This window comes from Protopterus annectens, chromosome 3.part1, assembly GCF_019279795.1.
Source record: "Protopterus annectens isolate FY-2018-M chromosome 3.part1, PAN1.0, whole genome shotgun sequence".
Classification (NCBI taxonomy): domain Eukaryota; kingdom Metazoa; phylum Chordata; order Ceratodontiformes; family Protopteridae; genus Protopterus; species Protopterus annectens.
Genome location: NC_056732.1, coordinates 819,198,027 through 819,220,494, shown reverse-complemented (window position 1 = coordinate 819,220,494; position 22,468 = coordinate 819,198,027). Strand labels below are relative to the sequence as shown.

At 40.3% G+C, this 22,468-nt stretch overlaps 1 protein-coding gene across 1 annotated transcript in view; it reads left to right on the top strand.

Moving 5' to 3' along the window:
* The window catches only part of ZNF236 (zinc finger protein 236), a 1,651,223-nt gene that overhangs the window by 754,755 nt on the left and 874,000 nt on the right, over positions 1-22,468 (top strand). Inside the window, exons 14-15 of the mRNA XM_044067103.1 lie at positions 3,127-3,374; positions 3,663-3,761. Coding sequence (XP_043923038.1) covers positions 3,127-3,374; positions 3,663-3,761 — 347 coding nt within the window. The remainder of the gene's footprint in view (positions 1-3,126; positions 3,375-3,662; positions 3,762-22,468) is intronic.

Sequence of the window (22,468 nt, the reverse complement as noted above, 5' to 3'; positions counted from 1 at the left end):
AATAACCTTAAACAATGACATATTATTGCTCTGATCTTTGCAGATAGCTATGGAATGCATTCTTTCACTTAATACTAAAGTGTGTTCTTCAGTTATATTGCAGTTTACTGTATTAAAATCTGCACTCTGATTTTTCTTATCTCCCTTCAGCACAAACATTGCACTTGAGTCTGAAAATAAGAAACTAGATGAAGTAATGTGAACTTGAGATATTGCTTGCATGTTATGTATGTTGACTGTGTTGACATTTGTATGTTTAATACTGCAACATATTTCTGTATTTTGAATTGTATGTGCTGTAGCATATACACAAGGATTAATTAAATCTAAATCTGTATTGACATAAGCTGATTTATAAGCTGTCTTAACCCTTTTGCATTTGGAAATATTTAACATTCTTGAACTAATAACCTTTAACTTTACGAGAACATTTTTAAACTTAAACCAAAGATTTACTGACATTTTAACTATAGCAAAATTACTTGACATGTTTACATGCAGGTGACTGTAACTGATTAATTTAAACTATTTTGGGCTGTTAACTAAAAGGTGCATATAAAGTATTACATAACTTTATGGTCTTGGAAGAATGTGAGCTGTCGTCTGTAGATTATTAACCTTTTTCTTGCTTCTTGGCTGTATGATGTTACACTGGAAACATGAAAGTTTGTGGAGATAGCTGTTAACTGGATAGTTTCTTTTATGTTCAGAAGGAACACTGCTTTGATTTAATACTGGTCTACTGAAGTTGTGTGACACTTTTCTGAAGTAAACACTGGTGCTGTGCACTTTGGTTAAAGGTCATATGCTGTGTCCGTTTTCTGCATGAAGTAATGCTGTCTTAATGAAAACTTATGCCACACTTTTTAGCTTATTTTGTATAGAGTTCACAGCTCTTTTTCTGGAATAAATACTGGTATGCTGATGAAAAGTCTGCTATGAAACATTTTCTGTCACTCTAAACTGTTAATTAAACCTCAAAGTTAAGCTGGCTATTGCAGTAAAACTGTACTTGAAAAAAATTACTTACTGCAGCTATTTTTGTTGCATTTTCTTAGAACACATGTAGTTGAGTGAAACACAAAGTGCTGCACTAGTTTGTATGGAACACACGTAATGTCACCAAGTCTGGAAATTAATGATATCTTTACTGAAAAGGTGGTCCATAGCACTGTTGATTAGCTTTACTGGGGCCTCTCAGCTGGTCAGCTGTTCAGCTGGAAAGCCTCCAGAGTGCTGCTGTAGTACTTCTGCTGTATAAACAATCAGTGTGAACTTAAGAAAATATGCTGTACTGGAAACTGGATGTGAAAGGGTTCCAGACTAGCTGCTTGCTGGGTTGCAAGAATTATATCTCTCCCCAGACAGCAGGCCTGTGCAGGTGCTATTGTAAAAATTGATAATACTGTACTGTACCATAATTAGCTGGGAATACTGTATGTAATGAGACTGAGAAATGAAAGTCTTTATCTGTTAATTACCCAAGCTCGTGATGAACAGGTGCCAGTCTCTCCTTTATGGCCCAGGTCTTGTGCACTTTTCATAATGAATTCTCCAAACACTCTAGCTCATTCAATAAGGCTTTATTAGATGTTCACAATATCCGAATACTGTTTTCATTAACAGTACTGATTAACAATTAGTGTTCAAAGTTACTGCATGTCATATTCTGATTATCCTGAACAACATAAACTAACATAGTCTTTAGATGACCTGTCTTCTGTACTCAGGCTCGAGTGCTCGTCATCTTTTCTGAAGTAACAGGTCAAGCAAACTTACTAACCTTAACTGAACTGCTGTCCTGAACATAACATATTATATTGCATCAGTCCAGTAATTTTCCTTATTTACTTTTTCAAACCTTGTCCTCAAGCTTTGTCAAATCTGTGCTTTATTTAAGGAACATTCTGTAGCTAGCAAGATTGAATCTTTCCCTTGAGAAAAGAACATTCTGTCTGCACACTTTGCTTATCTTTTCTTTCTAATAAACTGTCTCTCATGCTCTATCAGCAAGGTTATTTGTCTTTCTGCTTAGCTGTCTTTTATGCATAAATGAAACACAATTTATTTTACCATTTAGCCTGTCTGTCTAATAACTACTTTAAAATGGAAGTCCTTAATCTAACATTTGTATAGCTTGTACTGTGATTAAAAAGCAACTTTATTCTAATATTGAAAATAATTCAGTTGTAATACAGAGGGGGGTCAAGGGGGCAGCAACCACCCTTATTATATTATGTATAAGTATTTTCATTGATTTTTGTTTTTATGAAGAAACACTATGCTTATAATGTTTTAAATTATAGACTGACTGCAATCTCAGTGAGAGGTACCTGTTTTGGCAGGTCACGTGTGTGGCCAACAATTGATTCTTTCATTCTCCCCTGTCAGTCTAGGAAACCACCCCAAATCCCATGCAAAATTAGCAGATGATTCTTTGAGGAAATAACCCAGTTTTGGCCCTGAAGTTTTTTCACTTTGTCTTTCCTTTATTTCTCCCTTGAAGTGCCTCTTGGAAGGTGTCACACACACACACACACACACACACACACACACACACACACACACACACACACACACACACACTTCACTTCTTTGCAACCTTGTGTGGGTGGATATTGAAGATTGCTTTCCTGTAGTAGCCAGCAGATTCCTGTCAGGATTCAGCTGTTGCATCTAATCACATTTTCTCCCTATGATGGTATTGTAAACCATCAGCTGTCTGTCTTCCACTTTTACTGACTGACTGTCTCTCTGGCTTTTGAGACTACTAATGGATTTTTGGGTGCCTTGGCTTCAAAATGGTTCAGTTGCTAAATACCATGTGATATGGGGAATAAGATGCATCCGTGAGAGCAGACCTATTAAAACCTCTTGCCTAGTTTGTAAAAACACCTTTTGGTTGTTTCTCTGTTCATTTTCATGTATTTGCAGGTAATAGTGTTTGCTGAAATCATTTTCTTATAGGGTTACCTAGAAGTAGTATGTGTATCACTGCCTTTTTTGATCTGTGATGACAATTTAAAATGTATTTTTGTTAGTCAAAAAAGGTGTTTTTTTCTTGCTCATGAGTAATAGTGCATATTTCCTGTAAATGATAACATCCAGTTTGTACCATTTGTATAGGTATGAACTTGCACAGCAGCTTCAGCAGCAACAGACAGGCTCTCTCTGTAATGAGTCCATGGATCAGCAAGAAGTCCCAATTTCTACACAGATGCAGGTTGAGATAGAAAGTGATGAGTTGCAGCCATCCACCACTGTCACCAATGAACAACAAGCTTTGTTGGAGCTAGAACAGCAGCAAGTTGTGGAATCAGATCTAGATGGATTGGGGCAACAGATTGCTGAACAACCGCTGGTTCATGATGAAGGTGCATTTCCATTTTATATACGCAGTGGCGAGATTAGGTTATAACTGAAAGATTATGTGCTTATTATTCAAATATACCATAAGCAGTTATAAAACAGTTCCACCAGAAGTGTGTAGGGATTTACTTCACTGTAGATAGTGTTGTAATCTATGACATCTTTGTGAAAAAGCCTTCTAAAATTGATTTGATGCAGAAGTTAAATGCACTAAATTCACTTTTTGAAGACGTATATGGTATGTCCATGCTTTTTTGTACTGATATTTTTATGTCACTCTTTCTTGACTTTAGTGACATTTGGTGCAGCTCAAAATGCTCTGCAACAGAATATAAATCAGTTTGAACAAACCATGGCACAGCAGTCTTTTGAGCAACAGGGGCTAACACAAGGTTGGTAATAAAAAAGTACAACACAGATTATCTTTTGAATATAGTTTTGTTTGTCAACATATTTATCTTCATTTAGAATATCCTTCTTAAATGTTTTCTGGTGACATGCATTTTGCTTATTTTCCTAAAATATGGAGTGTTGCATATGCTACATTGATTGTTACATGAAGTATAAATGAATCAAGAATAAGGTGTGGGCTTGTGGTGTAAAATGTTTTGTTATTAAACAGTAAAATGTTTTCTTAAAGATGACCCAATGGGCCACTTGGGTTCACCAATTTAATTCCTTGGAAAAAAGGTCAGTGATCAACCAGTTGTTTTCTAAAGAACCTAAGTATTTTATTTTGTGGAAGCTCCTACTCCTCACTTATTGGAAGAAAAAAAAAAAGATCAGAAGTGAGTTTGCTGTAGTGTAATCCTTTTAAAATGTTCCCAAACACAGAAGATAAGAGAGCAGGACTGATAAATTTGGTAAGCAGTGTATAGCACTAGTGCATTCAAAATGCCTGCATGTAATTGAGATATAACCAAGTAGCAGAACTCTAGAAGTGATACAATAACGGGCAGTAAGCAAGCAGCTGCTATGAAGTAGATATGCTCATGAACTACACAGCAAGAATAGCAATGCAGACACAATTCTTATACAGCTAGACTGTGTACCACAACTGTCATTTGAACATGAAACTACAATACAGTGCAGTTGTAGATGTGACCCTATCGTGCATTTGCATGCTATTGCATTTCAGTGTTAGTACTGTTATCACATCTGTAAGTACTGTAAAGATAACATGCTGTACACAAGCATTTCCTCAGGAGACGATATTTTGCTAGGAAAATCTATACACATGTGCATGTGAATGTGCATACAATGTGTTTGTTTATACTTAGTATGCATATATGTATATGCATATCCAATGTAATGTGCACTGTCAGTGGTTCAATAGGTAGCACATTTGCTTTTGATTCAGGAAGATTAGAAGACACTAGATTCTATTACCACTCTGGATACTCGGTCATTTCCTGTTACCGACACTGCTATGCAGCGTAAAGGAGAAGCAACATTAAGAAGACCTAGGATGGCATTTCTAGTGGCAATAGAAGGTAGACTGTCTGTCTGAGCTGGGGCTCACACAGGAAGGCTTTAAGTAAGACTGCTAGATTTGTCAGAGGGCTGTTTAGTCAGCTTTCTCTGTCTCTATAAATTTAATTTTTTGCACACCTCTTGGCTCATTTCTACAAGCATTCGGTCTCCACACCATTATTCCCTGATTGTTTGGTTTGTATCCAGTGCCATACCAGCACAGATAAGTACTTTAAGTTGATTTTTTTACACTTTGATAATATAGTTGAGTGCTGCTGCTTACTTTGTTTGTTTATTGTATTTTTCTGCACTGTATCATTGTAAAGTGACATTGCTTTTCACTGACCTGATTGCTGGTTTCTCTGCATTGTACACATTTTAAAAGTGTGTGTTTCTAATAGTTTGAATTCAGTTTGGGCCAACTGTAGTGTGTCTTTACATGAAGAAGACAATGGAATGCATTTCTAGGGGCAGTAGAAGGTAACCTGGCTTGTCTGAGAGGGTAGTCACACAGAAAGGCTTTAAGTGAGACTGCTTGATTGGTCAGAGAGCTCTTTGTTTTGTTAACTCAGCTTTCTTTACCTCTATAAACTTGATATGCTTGCACAGTGGTGATCATCACACAGATACAGCTAGCAGTGCCCTGTAGGTACATAGGCACACAGAATTCAAATTTTCCATATAAAAGTACCCCTAAAATTTCCATGGTTCTTGGTTGTCCAAAGAGCAACTAGTATACACACTATCACCCCCCCACCAATGAATTTCGTCTTAGATAGTCCTGATTGTAGTGTATACTCTTACAGCAACCAGGCTAGCTAGCTGTAAATCCCTAGTGGTTGCTCGTGACTAAGTATTTTAATATTGTGTTCTACAAGGGATGGTAGATAGGGGTGTCATGAGACATTGCAGCAATTCTCATGTTTACTGACAACCAGGCCACGGTGGTGCAGTGGTTAGCGTTGTTGCCTCACAGCAAGAGATTTTCCGGTTCGATTCTCGGCTGGAGCGCCTTCTGTGTGGAGTTTGCATGTCCTCCCCGTGGTCGAGTGACATTTAAAGACATGCAGGTAGGTTCGTGCGTGAATGGGTATACCTTTGTTGAAGGTTGGGTGTCGGGCTGGCACCTTGGCAGAGTAAAAATCTACTGCCAATCATAAGCGGACTGGCATTCCACTGTGGCGACCCCTAACCGGGAAAAGCCAAAAGACATTAATTTTACTGACAACCACTTAATTCTTAAGTAAAGTAATAAGGTGTGTGAGAGGTGTAGCTGCATAATGTCACTGGAGGAACATGTACAAGCACTTATAATAACGCAAACAGGTTGTCAGTAACACACACTACACTCACCTGACATAGCAGTAACCAGACACATAGGCCCACATATGCTGAGGCTCTTAAATGTAATCTCCTTAAACCAAAAAAAAATCTCAGACATTGCACAAATAAAAAAAAATCCTTAGCATACTGCGTACTGCCTAGCTCAACTTGTCCAAGCATTTTACACAATACCTCACTCCAGCAGTGTAGAAAAGCTCACTAAACTAGGTATAAACCCATACATTCTCCACTGAATAGATAGCTGGGTTGCGGACAGCACCCAGGAAGTTAGAGTAGGGGAATATGTTTCAGTAAAAAGGCCAGTTATTAATGGGGTGCCCCAGGGCTCAGTGCTGGGGACTGGTCCTATTTGACATCTGCTTCTCTGAAGTCGAGGCTAAAGTCAACGACCCCTGGCTGACCAAATTCACCGATGACTGGAAATTGGGTGCATTCATTGAGTCCCCCAAGGCATAAGTAGCCTCCAGGGAAGCCTGATACAGACTAGTAACTGGTGACAGACTCATGCTCTGAAACTTGATGCCAAAAAGTATATCAAAGTATCTTTCAGAAATATGGCTACCCCAGCAAATTACTGCATTGACAATACACCCCTTTTAGTAGTCAGGGATTTGGGAACACATGTGGACAGTTATTTGAGATTTGACTTTCATGTGCCTACTGTAGTGAGGAAATGATTCTGTGTTGCACAAATTATAAACAGGGGCATTGCATCTGGATTCAGACATGTCATCTTTCTGTTGTACTATTTTCTCCTAAGACTAGTCATCGAGTACAATGCCACTTTGCTATATACCTGGGCAGGCATATGCAGCAACTCTGCAGCCACAGAAATTTCTCATAATATGAATATATGGGGTGTAAAACAAGTCCTCAAACCTTGCCCTTGTATTCAGTCTCCTACAGGCTACTGAGAGGTGACCTGTGCCTAGCCTGCAAAGTTCCCTCCGATTCAGACCTAATGGACCTGTTGTACATCCATAAAACAAATAGAGCTCTGTATCGGGAGTTCCTATTGCTAAGCTTTGTCTGCAGTGTACATAGAATACTAGAGGGACAAATATGTGTCTCAGAAGCTCCCCTTTCTCTGGAACAGGCACCCCATGCATGTGAAGCAGAGTTCATCCTTGCACTTATTCAAGCAAAACTTGGTTCATTGGATGGGAACTTTAAACATACTTCTGGTCTGGCAGCTATGTCCCTGTTAAACAGTGGAAACTTGTAAATGCTGAGACACTCTTGCCAAGTGTATGTATATACACAAACACACACACACACACACATATATATATATATATATATATATATATATATATATATATATATATATATATATATATATATATATAAATACATACATATACACACACCCCCACAAAAACTTTGAGAACCAGTACCTACCAAATTTTATCGGGAAACATGAGTATGCTTCAAAACGCCCTTTGGATCAATAGCCTAGTATTCTACTGTGATAGTACTATACTCCTGAGTTTGCCATCCTTCCGATGAATGTTAAACCAGGACCCCATCTGCTTGAGTTGGTGGTAGCTTAGGTGCATGTAAAAGAGCCTAAGGCATTTATAGAAAAGAGAAGGGGTCCTTTATTTATATATATTTTACATAATACATCATTTACATAATTACATTATTAGATATGTATATATTTACAAAGTTATACAATTATTTAAATAATTTCATTTTTATTTTTCTATGCATATTCTATTGTTCTTTTATATGTATTTATTAATTTGACCTCCACTTCTTTTTGTATAACAAAAATCTGATTTTCCTTCATAGAGCAGAGCCTACAATCACTACATATGACCTCGATATTGCATTAGCTCTGCCATAAGACCCTACACCTACAAGTTTACTTTGAATTTTGTTCAGTGATTAATGTAAGCATAATAATCATGAAGAACCTTGCTGCCTATTAGCTTTAATCAGTTGAATACATGCCTGCTTTGTGATTGAACATTTCTGTGAAATAGTGCATGTACTCTAAAGACCTCTTACTAAGTTGGCCACTGTCCTCTTTTGCTTGACTAGCAGACTGTACTGCATATACCATTTTTTTAGTCTCAAGAAAGGACAGCCAGCCAGTTTTACTTGCATCTTGTTGTTAATTGCTTTGTTCTCAGTTATAAACTCAGCTGAGGGCGGGAAGCCCACTATGCTTGGTTTTACTCCCCTACCCTGCCAGCAATTCCTACCCACCTCTTCTTTTCCTAATGTTATATTTCCTGATTACACATTTCACTTGTGACTGTTATTCCAAAACCCTCCCCAATGACCATTCTACTTTTATACAGGTACTTCTGTTTCTTGTTTCCTACTTCCCTATCTCTGTTCGATTTTCAGCCCCATTCCCAACTGTCTTCCTCCCTGCCATACTGATTTGCACTTTATCCATTTAGAATCACAACCCTCTCTAATAGTACCTATCTCTTCCACATTGTCTCATTTTCTTTTCGCAAATAAACTCTCATTTCTTTTTTTATTGATTACATTGTTATACTCTAGCCTTTAATACCCCTCTATTCCTTACATTCCAGAAAAGATACCAGGACAACCTACCACTCTTCTTTTATAGAAAATAATTTTCTCCTTGCTTATCCTCTTCCAGCTTTCTGAATCCACCATCACAGAATCTCCTACTGTCTTGCAACTTGTTTTCTTCTTCATTTCTACTTCCTCACTGTCTGACATGTGTAAAATATAGATTCTTGTACTTAATTATGCTACTCTACAGCTTATCTTCTATTCTTCTCCTCCCACTGTGCAATTGTTCATCCTACTTTGACTCAATATGTCATAATATCACTCCAACTCTGTTCCAGCCACCTGTCCATGCTTCCTCTTTACACTCTCCACACATTGCACCAAACCTAGTTAATATTGCCCCTCATCTTTATTCCAAATATAGGCTGATTAATGGCACTTCAGCTCAAAACCAAAACAAAATTAAGTGCAAGAATCCTCTCCTAAAAACAAGTATGCATAATTCCACAATATGCTAAAGTCCTTCTAAGAGGAAATATACACCTTAATCCTGACCCTATCTATCACAATGAACACAAAGGTAATTCTCTCCCGTATATCTCTGTAACCCAACAACAGCCAATCCCAAAACCTGGTGACCTAATTTTTGCTGCAGTAAATGTTAGAAGTATAAAAAATAAAATTGCGGAACTACATGTGTGGATTACCCAGCATAAGCCTGATCTCGCTGTAACTGGATCTTGGCTTAAACCCCGCATAAACGACTCCGAAATTATACCTGCTGGTATTACTATCATCCGTAATGACAATATCAAGAGAAAAGGAGGTGATATTGCTTTAATATTTCCCAATGCCTTCCACATTTCCACTTACAGCAAACAAACACCAAAATTCAGTTCATCAGAGCTTCTTATTGCTTTCTGCAAAATAAACCGTTATAAACAAATGCGTATTACTCTCCGTTATATCCCTCCTGGCAACAGTACAGCTGTACTGGAAGATATCCAGCATTGGCTATCCATAACATTTCCAGAAGAAATAATTTTACTAGGTGATGTGAATGTCAGTTGGTTAGGCATAAACTCTAACTTCCTAAATGTAGCATGAACTTGTATGGTTTCACACAACTACTTAATAGCCCCACACATTATAGCAAGATGTCAAACTCTCTTTTAGACTGGATCCTAATATCCTAGTGTCAGACCCTAGCAAATACTCCTTTACAGGGGCAATGTCAGACTCCCTCAGTGATCATTTCCCAATCTGTATGACTAGACATCTCACACATCCACTTAAACCGCATATTTATAAAACAACATGTAACCTTTCCACCTTTAACACCGAAATGTTCATTACTTCACTATAATCTGCTAACTAGACCTTCCTACAAATCCTCCCCCTTAGATGATTCTGTACTTTTCTAAATACCCTAAATAGCCTTGCACCTCCTAGGTGGAAGAGAATGAAAACAAATAATGCAGTTTGGCTAACCAAAAAGAGTCGAATGCTAATGCAGGATAGAGAAAAAGCATGAAAAGAATGGGAAAAATGTAAAACACCTCAACATCTTGAAAACTTTAGACTGCTTCTCAATTATACTAAAAAGCAAAGAAATGAAGACAAAAATCTATACTATAACAACTTAACAGAATAATACTAAACACAACCCTAAACAATTTTGGACATCCATTAGAGAAATCTTACATCTCAGCAAAAAATTCATCTTCATCTCAAAGCCCCCTCTTCTGATAACTCACCACTCAAAACTGTAGTAGAGTTCAACTCTGTAATATTTCTCTAACTAAGGATACCTAAACATCTATTCCCAACCATGCCCAACAGCCACATATCACCATATCCACTTTCGCCTTCAAACCTGTGCCCACATCCTGTATAAAACTAGTCTTAAACTTAAACTGTGCTCTTCTTCAGCTGATGACCTTCCAAGCAAGAACCTAAAAATAGCAGCCAGTAGCATTGCCTATCCTGCCTTAACCCTTATAAATAGGTCATTCCAGGAATCCCACATTCTCTCTCTCTCTCTCTCTCTCTGGAAAAAAGTCACGCATTATCCTTTTGTATAAAGGAGGAAATTCAACAGACATTAATAACTTTAGACCTATAGCAGTTGAATCTCCTGTCACCAAAATACTTGAAAAATGTATTCAGAAATGATTGCTAGACTGTCTCCTGCAGGAAGAGATCTTATCCAGTACACAACATGACTTCCGCCCTTCCCATAGTGCTAGCACTCCCCTTGTAATCTATATAGATGCTGTCAACAAAGCTAGAGATAATGGCAAACTTCCTTATTTTTAGACTTGTCTAAAGCCTTTTGACACTGTCACAGCAGACTTTGCTTCAAGTGTCCTCACTAGGTGTGTCTCACCCCACCCTTCTGTGGTTTAAAAGCTACCTATCCAATTGATATCGGTCAATAAAATGACACTCCATGCTCTCTCCTTGTCTTCCAGTCATCACTGGTGTACCACAGAGCTTTATCCTTGGTCCCCTTGTCTTTAAGATTTTCACCAACACCCTGTATACTTCTACACAACAGGCCACCCTAATATAATATTCAGATGATTCCATGCTCATTTTCACATCTTACATTACTCCGGAAGCTTTAACACACTGAACCATGGCTTTGCTACTCACAACTCATGCTCAACCCAAAAAAAGACCAAACTACTTTTTTCCCCAAATCCCTCTCTCATTAAAAAAACTAAATTTAAAGTCCTCTCGTAGCAAATTATTAGGGGTGATAATTGATGATAATCTTACATTCGACCTGCATATACAAAATCGTTTAAGAAAAACTCATGAAAAACTAGGGATGCTTTACAGAGCCAAAATTTTTCTCACCTAGGGATGCTTTACAGAGCCAAAACCTTTCTCACTGACACAACTAAAACTACACTTGCCATTACTTGTCTTCTCCCCACTCTTCTTTATGGTGCTGTCATCCTTACTAACCACCAGGCTTCACAAAAATTAAAACTTGAACAATGCTATAACAAAGCTACTAATTTTGCAGCACATACCCCTTTCAGAACCTACCACAGTATATCACTGAAAAGCCTAATTTGGTTAGAACTGCTACATCAACTAACATATACACAACTTCTTACCACATACCACATATAAAACTATCTGGCATCCATCTGCCTGTCCAGCACTAAAAAAACTTCTACACAGCTTTATTCCCAGTCAGTCTTTGCAATCCAGTGACCAAAAACTCTTGTCTACAAACCTAGCAAATCTTCTGGGCATTGTCTGTACTGGTACAAGGTTGCTAAGACCTGGAACTGCGTACCTGTATTCATCAGGTCTGTGGCCTCCCTCCCATCTTTCAAAACCACTCTGAAAGACTTCCTAGCTAAAATGTGGCTCTGTTTTTGCTCAAATCCATGATAAACTGTATCCCTTCTTCACTGACTTCCTTACTGCTATCTAATTGTCTTCCCTGACTTTCTCTCTAAATATATCATAAGCTTGCTTTTCCCACACTTCATATTGCAATTCCTACTTGCATTAGACTAACATACCTTTAATTTCTCTACAAACTGCCTAAAATTTCTCTAAATATTAAATGATTGTGAAATACTTTGTATCGATTTTTAACCAATGATGTGATGTCAGTTTTCATTCTGTCCTCAAGTGATGGGTTTGGATCCAATCCTCTGATCCAACTTGGTGATTACTAAAGCTCATGGTAACCAAGAATTCTCGAGCTTCTCCCTCACCCATAATGCACCAACCCCAAGTTACCTCCAATCTCATTTGTTGCTTTCGACGAAAGACTTGGTTGACCTTACTCTCAAGCATTTATGAGATAAGTTATTATTATTATTATCTTATTGTCTAATATTTTGTAATATTTATGTGTTACTGGTCTCTTATCTTCAGACGACATATTTCTTTTTGGTAAAATTTGTTTCCTTATCTTTGCCTTTTGTACTTGGCGTACTTCTTAAATTACTGTAGTTAGTAGTTTCTTTACTACACTTAGTGTAGCTCTTTTTTTACCATTGCTGATAGGTTTTCTTTCTCCCTTTTTTCTTCCAAACAAAATCCTGTTCTTACTTAAATTTATTTCCTATGTATTTTGTTATTATGATGGAAAGTGTTAAGTGCAGGCATGAACTTCCAATGTCTGATGCCCACATTATGTGTTTACTGCCTTGGGCCTTTACAGCTCCAAGAAGATTGTTCAATCTGCCATTACTTCAATCCCAGGGCCTTGACAGAAAGAGTAAACTTATATTGAAAGCTTATTACCATCTGGATTTGGAGAGGAAATATCTGGGGCTCAATCCCCCAAAAGTAAAGTGTCAAAACCTTTGTCTCTGAAGCCATCCACCTCATCCTCCCTGTTTTCAGAGCCATCAAGGAAAAGGCATAAGTTACATCCAATCCGATTTAAGAGTTCCTCACCCCCAGATCCGAAAAAGAAAAAGGTTATGGACCTGACCATCTTGGATCTGACAATTGAAGGTATGGATCTGACTGCCTCCAGCCTTATATATCTACCCAAGACAAGATACTTGCCGTCCATGGATCTGATGCCTTCAAGGGTGCCCTCACCCTTTTTTAGAGCATCACTGACCCAGGTCCCTCTCTATCATTTCAGCTTACTCTTCCAGAAGTTTTACGGAGGAAGATGTGGAAAGAGTGATGCAGAAGATCCTCTTGATGCAGAGTCAGATGAGTGTCTTATCAGCTCCTACCCCTTCAGGTCAGGGGGTCCATTCTTTGACTACACGCCTGTTACAAGTTCATCATCTGATTCCTTCATCTGTTTCAAAGTCTCTGGATTTGAGCCTTCTGGCTCCATCTGGCTGTGATCCAAAGACAGCAATATCTATGGATCCGAAGTTTAATCTGAGTGCTGCAGTTCACTCAAATCCAGAGGGCTCTTGAATCCAAAACTTCTCTGTCAGATCTGAGGTGTTGGAGTTGACTCCAAAGTTATTGGAACTGTCTCTGTGCCTTGGAGCCTTAGCATTGGATAGGTTGGCTCCTGCTTCCACCTCGGGAAGAGATTGCTTTTGGAGCAGGGAGGAAAGCGGTACAAAAGCTTGTCTTTTCGGAACTGAGGTCTTCTCTTTGTCCAGAGCAGTCTGCCTTTGAGGCACTGAAGAGGGTTTTTTCTGCCCCAGCAGAACAGATGGATGCAACTCCCCTAGGATCTTCAACCTTCTACCTTGATGTCTCTATGCTTGGAGCCTAATCACTCTTTACTACAAGGAACACCAGTCCAAGAACTCCAGGCTTCCAAGCAAAACGTTGTAGTTTCTTCCAGTACCTCCTTGGAGCATTCCACTGATGAGGTCCATATTAGAAAAAGTGCAAGAGGAAGCACTTGGACTCTCATCAAGAGTCAGTCATGGAGGACATGGATTTTGGTGAAGGTGAAGGGTCCCCATGGTCACCTGCTGAAGATGTCTCATTTGCAGACATCCTTGAAATCTTAAAACACAGAGGTGGCTATATTCCCAGCAAACCTTCATCAAAGGAATTGGTATTCCTAGAGGCTTTCGATACTGACCCTTCTACCTCCTGGGTTACTCTGCTTGCTGAAGAGCTTATTAAACTGGTCTCTCGGTGGATGTGGAAAGAACCTGACACAATTGAACCCATACCCAGGAGACTGGACAAGATTATGGCGCCATCTTCCAATAAACAGTTTTGTGGTAAAGGGGTGCCTGTTGATGCCATGGTCATGGTGACAACCACCAAAAAGGAACTTGCCAAAGAGAGTTCCACTGTTCATCCCCCCCAACAGAGAATCTGAGGTGATGACAGGTTTGGGAAGCATGTCTATGTTTCATCAGCCTTTGCCTTAAGGTAGCTGAATTATTTGGCACATTTTGCAAGGATGTAGATGTATTTTGATTAAGGAATTGTCAAATACCTTCTCGGGATCCATTTCTACAGAGGTCCAGTCATCTGTGACTTTTCAGTTGGCTACCATGCAATTTATGTCAAATTCATCCATGTGGCACATTTCGCATGTAGCTGAAGGAACCTCAAGGTCAGCATTTCAGGCATTTCCAACAGGAGACATGCCTACATGCACTTATGTGATTTTATCGAGTTCTTCAAGTCTTCATTTGTCAGTGCTCCTGTTGTCTGCACATCATTATTTTGCCCCAAAGTGAAGGACACATTATTCAGGTGTGAGAAGGATGAAAAGACCCTGTCAGCAGTGGATGTACGTTTTTCGACCTCTCAGAGTGTTTTCAAGGAATCCACAAGGTGGTCGAAAGATGTGGCACATGAAATCCCAGGGTCCTTACCAGGACATACTTGGAGAAAGTTTCCCCAGGGGCAGAGGGGGGGGGTGCCAGTGGTTGATACCACCCCATGGCAGAGGAGTCTCCACAAAACCAGGGATCCAGAGATTCTTTCTTGGATAAACCTTACCAGCTCTCCTGAAAGCAGGCCTGATTGTCCCCCTCTGGAAGCAATCAAGAGTCAATTATCCCTGCACCAGAGAGCCTGGCTAGACATAACAAAAGATACTTGAGTGCAGAGGATTATTTCCATTGGCCATATAATATCTTTTTTCTTCCACCTCCAATCTCAAGGAAAATCCCCAATGTTCCACCCAATCAGAGGGAAGAAGCAGCAATTCATATACAAAAGTTGCTAGAAAAAAAGAGTCTGCCAAGACGTCTCACCAGACCAGATAGAATCCGGAATTTACTAAGGTTTTTAGTGCCAAAGAAAATAAGACTGGAGACCAATTTTGGATCTCAGCAACTTGAACAAGTCAGTTTGACACACCAAGTTTTGGATGGTCACAGATCAGTCCATTCTCCCTTTTCTGGGCAAGGGCAACTGGATGTGCTCAATAGACTTTCAGGATACGTACCATCACATAAAGATGAACAGACAATCCAGAATGCATTTTCGCTTCCAGCTGGGAGCCAGTCATTACCAGATCAGAATTCTGCCCTTTGGTCTCACCACAACTCCCAGGGTGTTCACCAAATGTGTGGCAGTAGTAGCAGCTCACTTGAGACTGCAGTGATCCTGGGTGCTTCCATATCTAGACGACTGGCTCATTGTCCCCCAACCAGGTATCAGTTGATATTGGCAAGACATCAGGTTCTTCAAACTTGTTGTCATAGGTTCATTGGTTCATAGGTAGGTACTAGGCTATCTGCCCGAGGGCATTTATAAGCCTAGCCAGAGTGTGTCAGCTTTCGCCGCCCCATTGATTAATTAACTGAGCCTCTGTCAAGAAGAGCCAATGAAGTGATCCCAGGGTTGTATTTTCTGTTACCCATCCACTCATCAAGGTTTCTCTTGAAGAGTGTTAGTGAGCGGCTCTGCCTAATGTAATTAGGAATTTTGTTTCAAAGCATGGGGAGTCTCTGTGACAGGAATCTATCCCTCTAGCATGTTCTATTTATTGTTGTGGCGAGGTTTAGCTCACTAGAGCGAGTGGCTCGCAGTGACTTGGATTTCTTTAGGTGGAGCATGTCCATCAATTCTGAGTTGGACATGGCTTTGTAAGTCAGGCAGAGTTCACCTCTGAGTAAGCGATATGCCACTGAGTACAGCTGGAGTTTTTCCAGTCGGACTGCATAAGGCATATGTTTGAGGCCAGTAATCCTCTTGGTGAGGCAGCTGTTGGAAGTGTCTTGTGAGATACATCCCATTGTACTCTATGATGGGTCTGATGAGTGACAAGTAGAGGGGCACTATAACCTCTTTATTTCTAGATGCGAACCCTTTAGTAATTAGATGGGCTACATAGAAGGATTTCCTAACTACTTTGGCAATGTGATTGTCAAAGGAGAGATTACTATCTACCTGGGTCCCCAGATCTGTTATTACCTCTTCTGTATTAAGGGGGCTGCCACCTATGTGGTAATTCATGGGTGTTTTGTTTTTCCCAAACGGGATGACTATGCATTTTTTGGCATTTAGCTTGAGACCATGACTTTGACACTAGGTGTCCGTCTCAGTAAGGCCCTTTTGGAGACTGTCCGTGTCAGTCGGAGAGTCAGTTATGGCTCCCAGTTTGCAGTCATTGGCGAACTTGATTAGCCATAGTCCTCCTGTGTTTGCCTGTACTTCTGAGAAGTATATGCCGAACAGTAGGGGTCCCAGGACCGAGCCTTGTGGGATACCACTTGTGACTGGTTTAGAGTCGGACCTGGAGCCTGCTATTCTTACCGTGTGAGTTCTGTCTGTAAGCCAGTTAGCATCCCATCGTGTGACGTAGGGGTTTATGCTCAGGCTGGTGAGTTTTTCTAGAATTCCCGAGTGGGGAATGGTGTCAAAAGCCTTGGCGAGGTCAAAGTAGGCTGTGTGAACTACCTTCCCCTCATCTATGGCCTTGGTGACTGTCTCGAAGAAGTCAACCAGATTTAGTAGGCATGATCTGCCCTTAACAAAGCCGAACTGAGTCGGGTCAAGTGTTTGGAGGTTCCCAATGTCTTTGTTAATGAGTTCCATAATGATGCGCTCCATAGCCTTGCAGACCAGTCTAGTCGGGCTTATGGGACGATAGTTACCAGGGTCAGTTGTGACCCCTCCTTTGTGGAGCGGAATAACCGTTGCTGTATGCCATTCTATGGGCATGTAGCCTGTGGAGAGGCTGAGGTTGAACAGTGTGTTTAGGTGGGGGGGGGGTTAGTTCATTCTGTAGTTAGTGCAAGACGCAGCCTGGGACACTACACTTTTCCGGTATTGTTGTGGGGCCTTTTGGGGGTGAGAGGGGGTGAAGTTTGCACTGAATCTATCTGCCAGGATGTTGGCAATATCAGTGGGTTCAGTATATTTTGTGCATTTTTGCACTAGCTCAGAGCATATCTGCGAATTGCCACTTAGATTCTTGACATAGCTAAAGAAGGCTTTGTGGTTATCTTTCAAATCCTTGGCTATTTTTCTTTCGAAGTTAGCCTTGGAGGATTTTATGAGGGACCTTAGTTTCTTACTGATACTGATCAGGGATGTCTTTCGTTCTTGGGATTTGCTTTTTTTTCTGAACTAGTTTTCACCTTCTATTGTATAGCCTGTTTATGTCAGGGGTCCACCAGACTGGTTTCCTTCTCTTAGGGGAGTGAGTCTTGGTTTTGCTAGGGATGGCACGATCCATGCATCCTTGTCGGTGCTTATAGAGTGCATTTGTAAAGGTTCCTGCATCTTGGACACTGTTATCCTTTAGCGTGGCGGCTGTGAAACTTACCACCTCTGTCTTAAGTAAGGTGAAGTTTGCTATAGAAAAGTTTTCCCCTGTGGTTTCCTTGGTTGGAGGTGGTGGTGTGGTGTGGACATCCAGAGTGATTAGTTTATGGTCTGATCTAACCAGTGAAGGGCTGACCTCCAGTGTGGAACACGTCACCCATGTTGGTGATGACCAGGTCCAATATGTTTTCACCTCTGGTAGGGGAGTTTACCATCTGATCCAGGGCATTTGAGTTGATAAATTCCAGGAAGTGCTGGACCTGGGAGTTTGTACTTTTCCCAGTTAACGGTAGGGTAATTGAAATCGCCCAGTATCAGGGTTTTTGGTAGGACCTTCATGTTTTCCAGTGTCTCCAGAAAGGTGGAGTGGTGATCTTGGGTCATGGAGGGTGATCTGTAGCAGGCCACAATTTGCATTGCAGATTTGCTTGATGTTAATTACACATGGATGATCTCGGAGGTATCATGCTGCGCCACTAACCTGGAGGTGTAGGTATCCTTCATGAATATGGATACACCACCTCCTTTTGTGTTTCTGTCCATGTTCTGTGGCCGAAATTTGTGGTATGAGTTGTAGCCCGGTAGTGCTGGGGTGCTCTGTGGAGCCTTGAACCAGGTTTCAGTTACTGCACAGATGTCAACGTTCTCCATACTGAGAAGTGCTTCAAGCGTGTGCATTTTGAGATTTAAACTCTTGGCATTGAGTGGCATAACCCTCATTTTTTTATTTGTGCTGTTTACGGAGGTGGGTTTGACTTTTGAGCCTTGCCTAAAAAAGGCACTATGGAGGCAGCAAGAGCCTTGGCCAGTATTCGAAAGCCTAGGGGTGACAGGTGCAAGCCGTCTCTTGCAAAGCAACGAGGCTTGTCGAGCATGTTGTCTCAGGCTGACAGACATTGGATCCCCTTTGAATGACACCAGAAGCTTAGCCAATTGTTGAAATTGATAATTTTGTCTTTATACTGCGGTATCATTCTTGTTAGGGCAGGATGCTACTCAGGGTCAGGGTCATACCCACCTGGGCTACATGATCAGAGAGCTCTTCCATGTCTCTTTTCATGTAGTCCAGGCAGGTACATCTCAGGTCATTCACACCAACATTAACAATGACAGAGTCATATTTGTACTTCTTCTGGAATGACCAGAGTGCTTGTGTTATGTGTCGGATTCTGGCTCCCAACAGGCAGCTAACAGTAATCGCCTCCTTGTCCAGCTTAGTGAGGGGACGTCAGTGTGCCTGACTATAGAGTCGCCTATTACTAGTGTGTTAGGTATGTTATTTCACCTTAAGGGCTGTGATTGTGCGGCACACTGATTTTGTGTTTTATGTGTTGTCTGGTTTGTGACGGGAGGTGCAGGTTTTTTGGGTGTCTGCTTTGGAGGTCTCCGATGCTTTTGCAGGTTTTTATTTAGAGCCTCCAAGTATGATTTTGTGTATTTATGTGTATTTTTTGCCAGTGCTGGTTTAGTATGTCTATGTGAGGCTGGAGGTGTGGTGCAAGTGTTAACCTTCTCCTCATGACTGCCTGTTCCAGTCTTGGGTGGAGAGAGCTTAGCCTCCAATTTAGCTATATAATTGCATCTCTGGTACGGGAGCCATCTCTCATATGGAAATAACCATAAGCTACAACAAGTCTCAACTGGAACCAACTCAAAATTTGTAATTCATAGGAGCAATTTTCAACACAAAGTCGATGATAGCTTCTGTACTTCCCTCAAGGTTTCAAACTATAAGGTCACAGGTCAGGAAAATAATCTGATGTACCATGATTTCAGCTGACTTGGTTTTTAAACTCTAGAGTCGATGTTAGCAGTGATAACACTAGTACCTTTGAGCCAGATTTTAAATGAGGATTCTCCAATGTATGTTAGCAACACAATGGTCTATACTTTGGCAATTCATGTCAACTTTGATACAAATCACCCAGATATGCAAAAGATATCTCAGATGGTGGATTCAGTCAGATCAGGTTCTACAAAGCTGTCCATTCATTCCCACTCAGCCCAAGGCCATAGTGACCACGGACACTTCTCAGTTGGGGGGCATTTTCTGGGGAAAACAGTCATAGGCACTTGGTTCCCCCAAAGAGACCAGCTTGTTTGTCAATGACCTAGAGATCAGAGCAGTGCTTTTAGCATTGCAGGCCTTCCAAGATGCTCTCCCGTTGGGACAGTTGAAGTTTAGACAATATGTCAGTAGTTTGGTACATCGATGAAGAAGCAGGGACCAAATCTTACCCCTTGTGTTGACAAGTGCTCAGACTATGGCAGTAGGTGATCTCATAGCAACGCACATTCCGAGGAAGTCCAGTGTGATAGCAGGCGAACTGAGCAGGTGCCTTCTTCTACCTCACAAGTGGTCTCTCAACAGGATATGACAAAAATGATTTTTCATCAGTGGGGAAATCCTTGCTGTGATCTTTTTTCTTGTCCCCTAAACAAGTGCAGCAGCTACTTTGCCCTAATCTCCCCACAAGAGTAATCACTGAGGGATGTTCTACTTCATGATTGGCCCACTGGTCTGCTTTATGCCTACCCATCAATCCCATTAATTCCAAAATTTCTAGAGAAAGCTGTCAGGTTGAAGAGCAAAGTCATCCTCATTGCACTGTAGTGGCCTCAACAGATTTGGTTTGTTTTCCTTTGGCCTCACTTACTTTATCACCCTTGGATCCTGAATCCAACTCCAGACCTCCTGTCTCACCCAATGGGCATGATCCATTCTGACATCTAAAATCTCAGGCTGATGGCCTGCTTTCTCCAATTTCATTAATATCCAGACAACCGATGCACTCTTCCCCTGTCCAGCGTATTCTTTTATCTACCTATAAACCGTCAGCAAGAAAACTTTATACAAGTAAATGGAAAAGATTTGTTTACTGGGCACAGCAAAATCATGTTGAGCCATTTTCAGCTCCTATACATAACATATTTGAGTTTTTAGCCTTACTTTTTAAAGAAGGACCTAGCTCTTCAACTATTAAAGTTCAGTTATCAATAATATCAGATTTTCATATTGGATTTGAAGGTTCTTCAGTAGCCTCTCACAAATTGTCCAGAACTTACTTGCAAGGCACTGTACCTTTGAGACCTCCGTTTAAGGACCCTACTCCCCCATAGGATCTCTGATCTCAATCTGGTACTGCTATCTCTAATATATTCCCCCTTTGAACCAGCAGCTAAATGTGACCTTAAATATCTTACTTGGAAAACTATTTTTCAAGTAGCCATTACCTCTGCTAGAAGAATTTCAAAGATTGAAGCCTTGTCTTCAAAACCTACTTGATCTTTCACAAGGCTAGAGTAATGCTACGAACTAATGCCTCCTTTCTTCCCAAGATGGCATCAGAATCTAATATTAATCAGTCCATTAATTTGCCAGTATTCTTCTCTAAGTTTGCAAAAAAGGCAAGTAAATGTTACATTCATTGAAAATTCACAGACAATTACATTTTTACCTGGATAGAAAAACAGACATCAAGAGACCTGGCCAGTTGTTTGTTTCCTTTGCAGAATTTAAATTGGGCAAACCAGTCGCAAAGGTAACTTTAGCAAGATGGTTAACTGATTGATCGTATTTCATTTGTCTATAGCAAATTGGGTATTACCTTACCACAACAAGTATGAGCTCATTCAACTAGGTCCATGGCAACTTCTTCAGTTTTTCTTTCCAGAGCATCCATGGACGTCATATGTACAGCAGAAACTTCGGCTACTGCCCATACTTCTGTTACTCATTGCAAGGTGGATCTGGTCTCCAGGGGTGCAGCATCATTTGCCTCAACTGTGCTCAGAAATATTCTTTCTTGGAGTCCATCCGGGATTATAGGTAGCTGGGGACTCTGTCCAATCAGCTGAGGATGGAATAAAAATTTACATCATCAGATAAAGAAATTATGTCCTTACCATAATGTTCCATCTCTGTTGTCCATTCTCATTCTTCCTCAACTCCCTGCCCACCAACCCCCATCCTTTCTGTTCATAAACATCTGGAAGAATGAGCTGTTAGAGGGACATCATTGTCCTTGATATTGAACTCCAGATATAGATTCTGTCTATAATGAGCATATGCAATGTTACATCTCCTACATTTACTCATATTAAACATTTCCTTTCTGGTAAAAGTGAGCAAACAAGATCTGAGGTAACTTGGGGTTGATGCATTATGGGTAAGGGAGAAGCTTGAGAGTTCTCGGTTACCACAAGCTTTAGTAACAGCCGATTTGGATCTGGGGATCAGATCTGAACGCATCAGATGAGGAAGAATGAAAATAGGCAACACAGATGGAATGTTATGGTAAGCACATAGCTTTTTTTATATTATGTCTAATCTGTTATAATTATTTAAACTGCAGATATTTTTGTTTTATTTTTGAGGATTGTAAAATTATTGCTCTTAAAATGTTGTGTAATAATTTGGAATTTTTCTCCCTGGGCCTCCACTGAAAATGGGCTTCTACCCAGTTGAACTTTCACAGTAATCAAATGTCAGTAAATAAATAAATACTGTTGACAATATCCAATCCCCTTAAACATAATTTCATTAATTCTCTCATTACATAATATCCATACT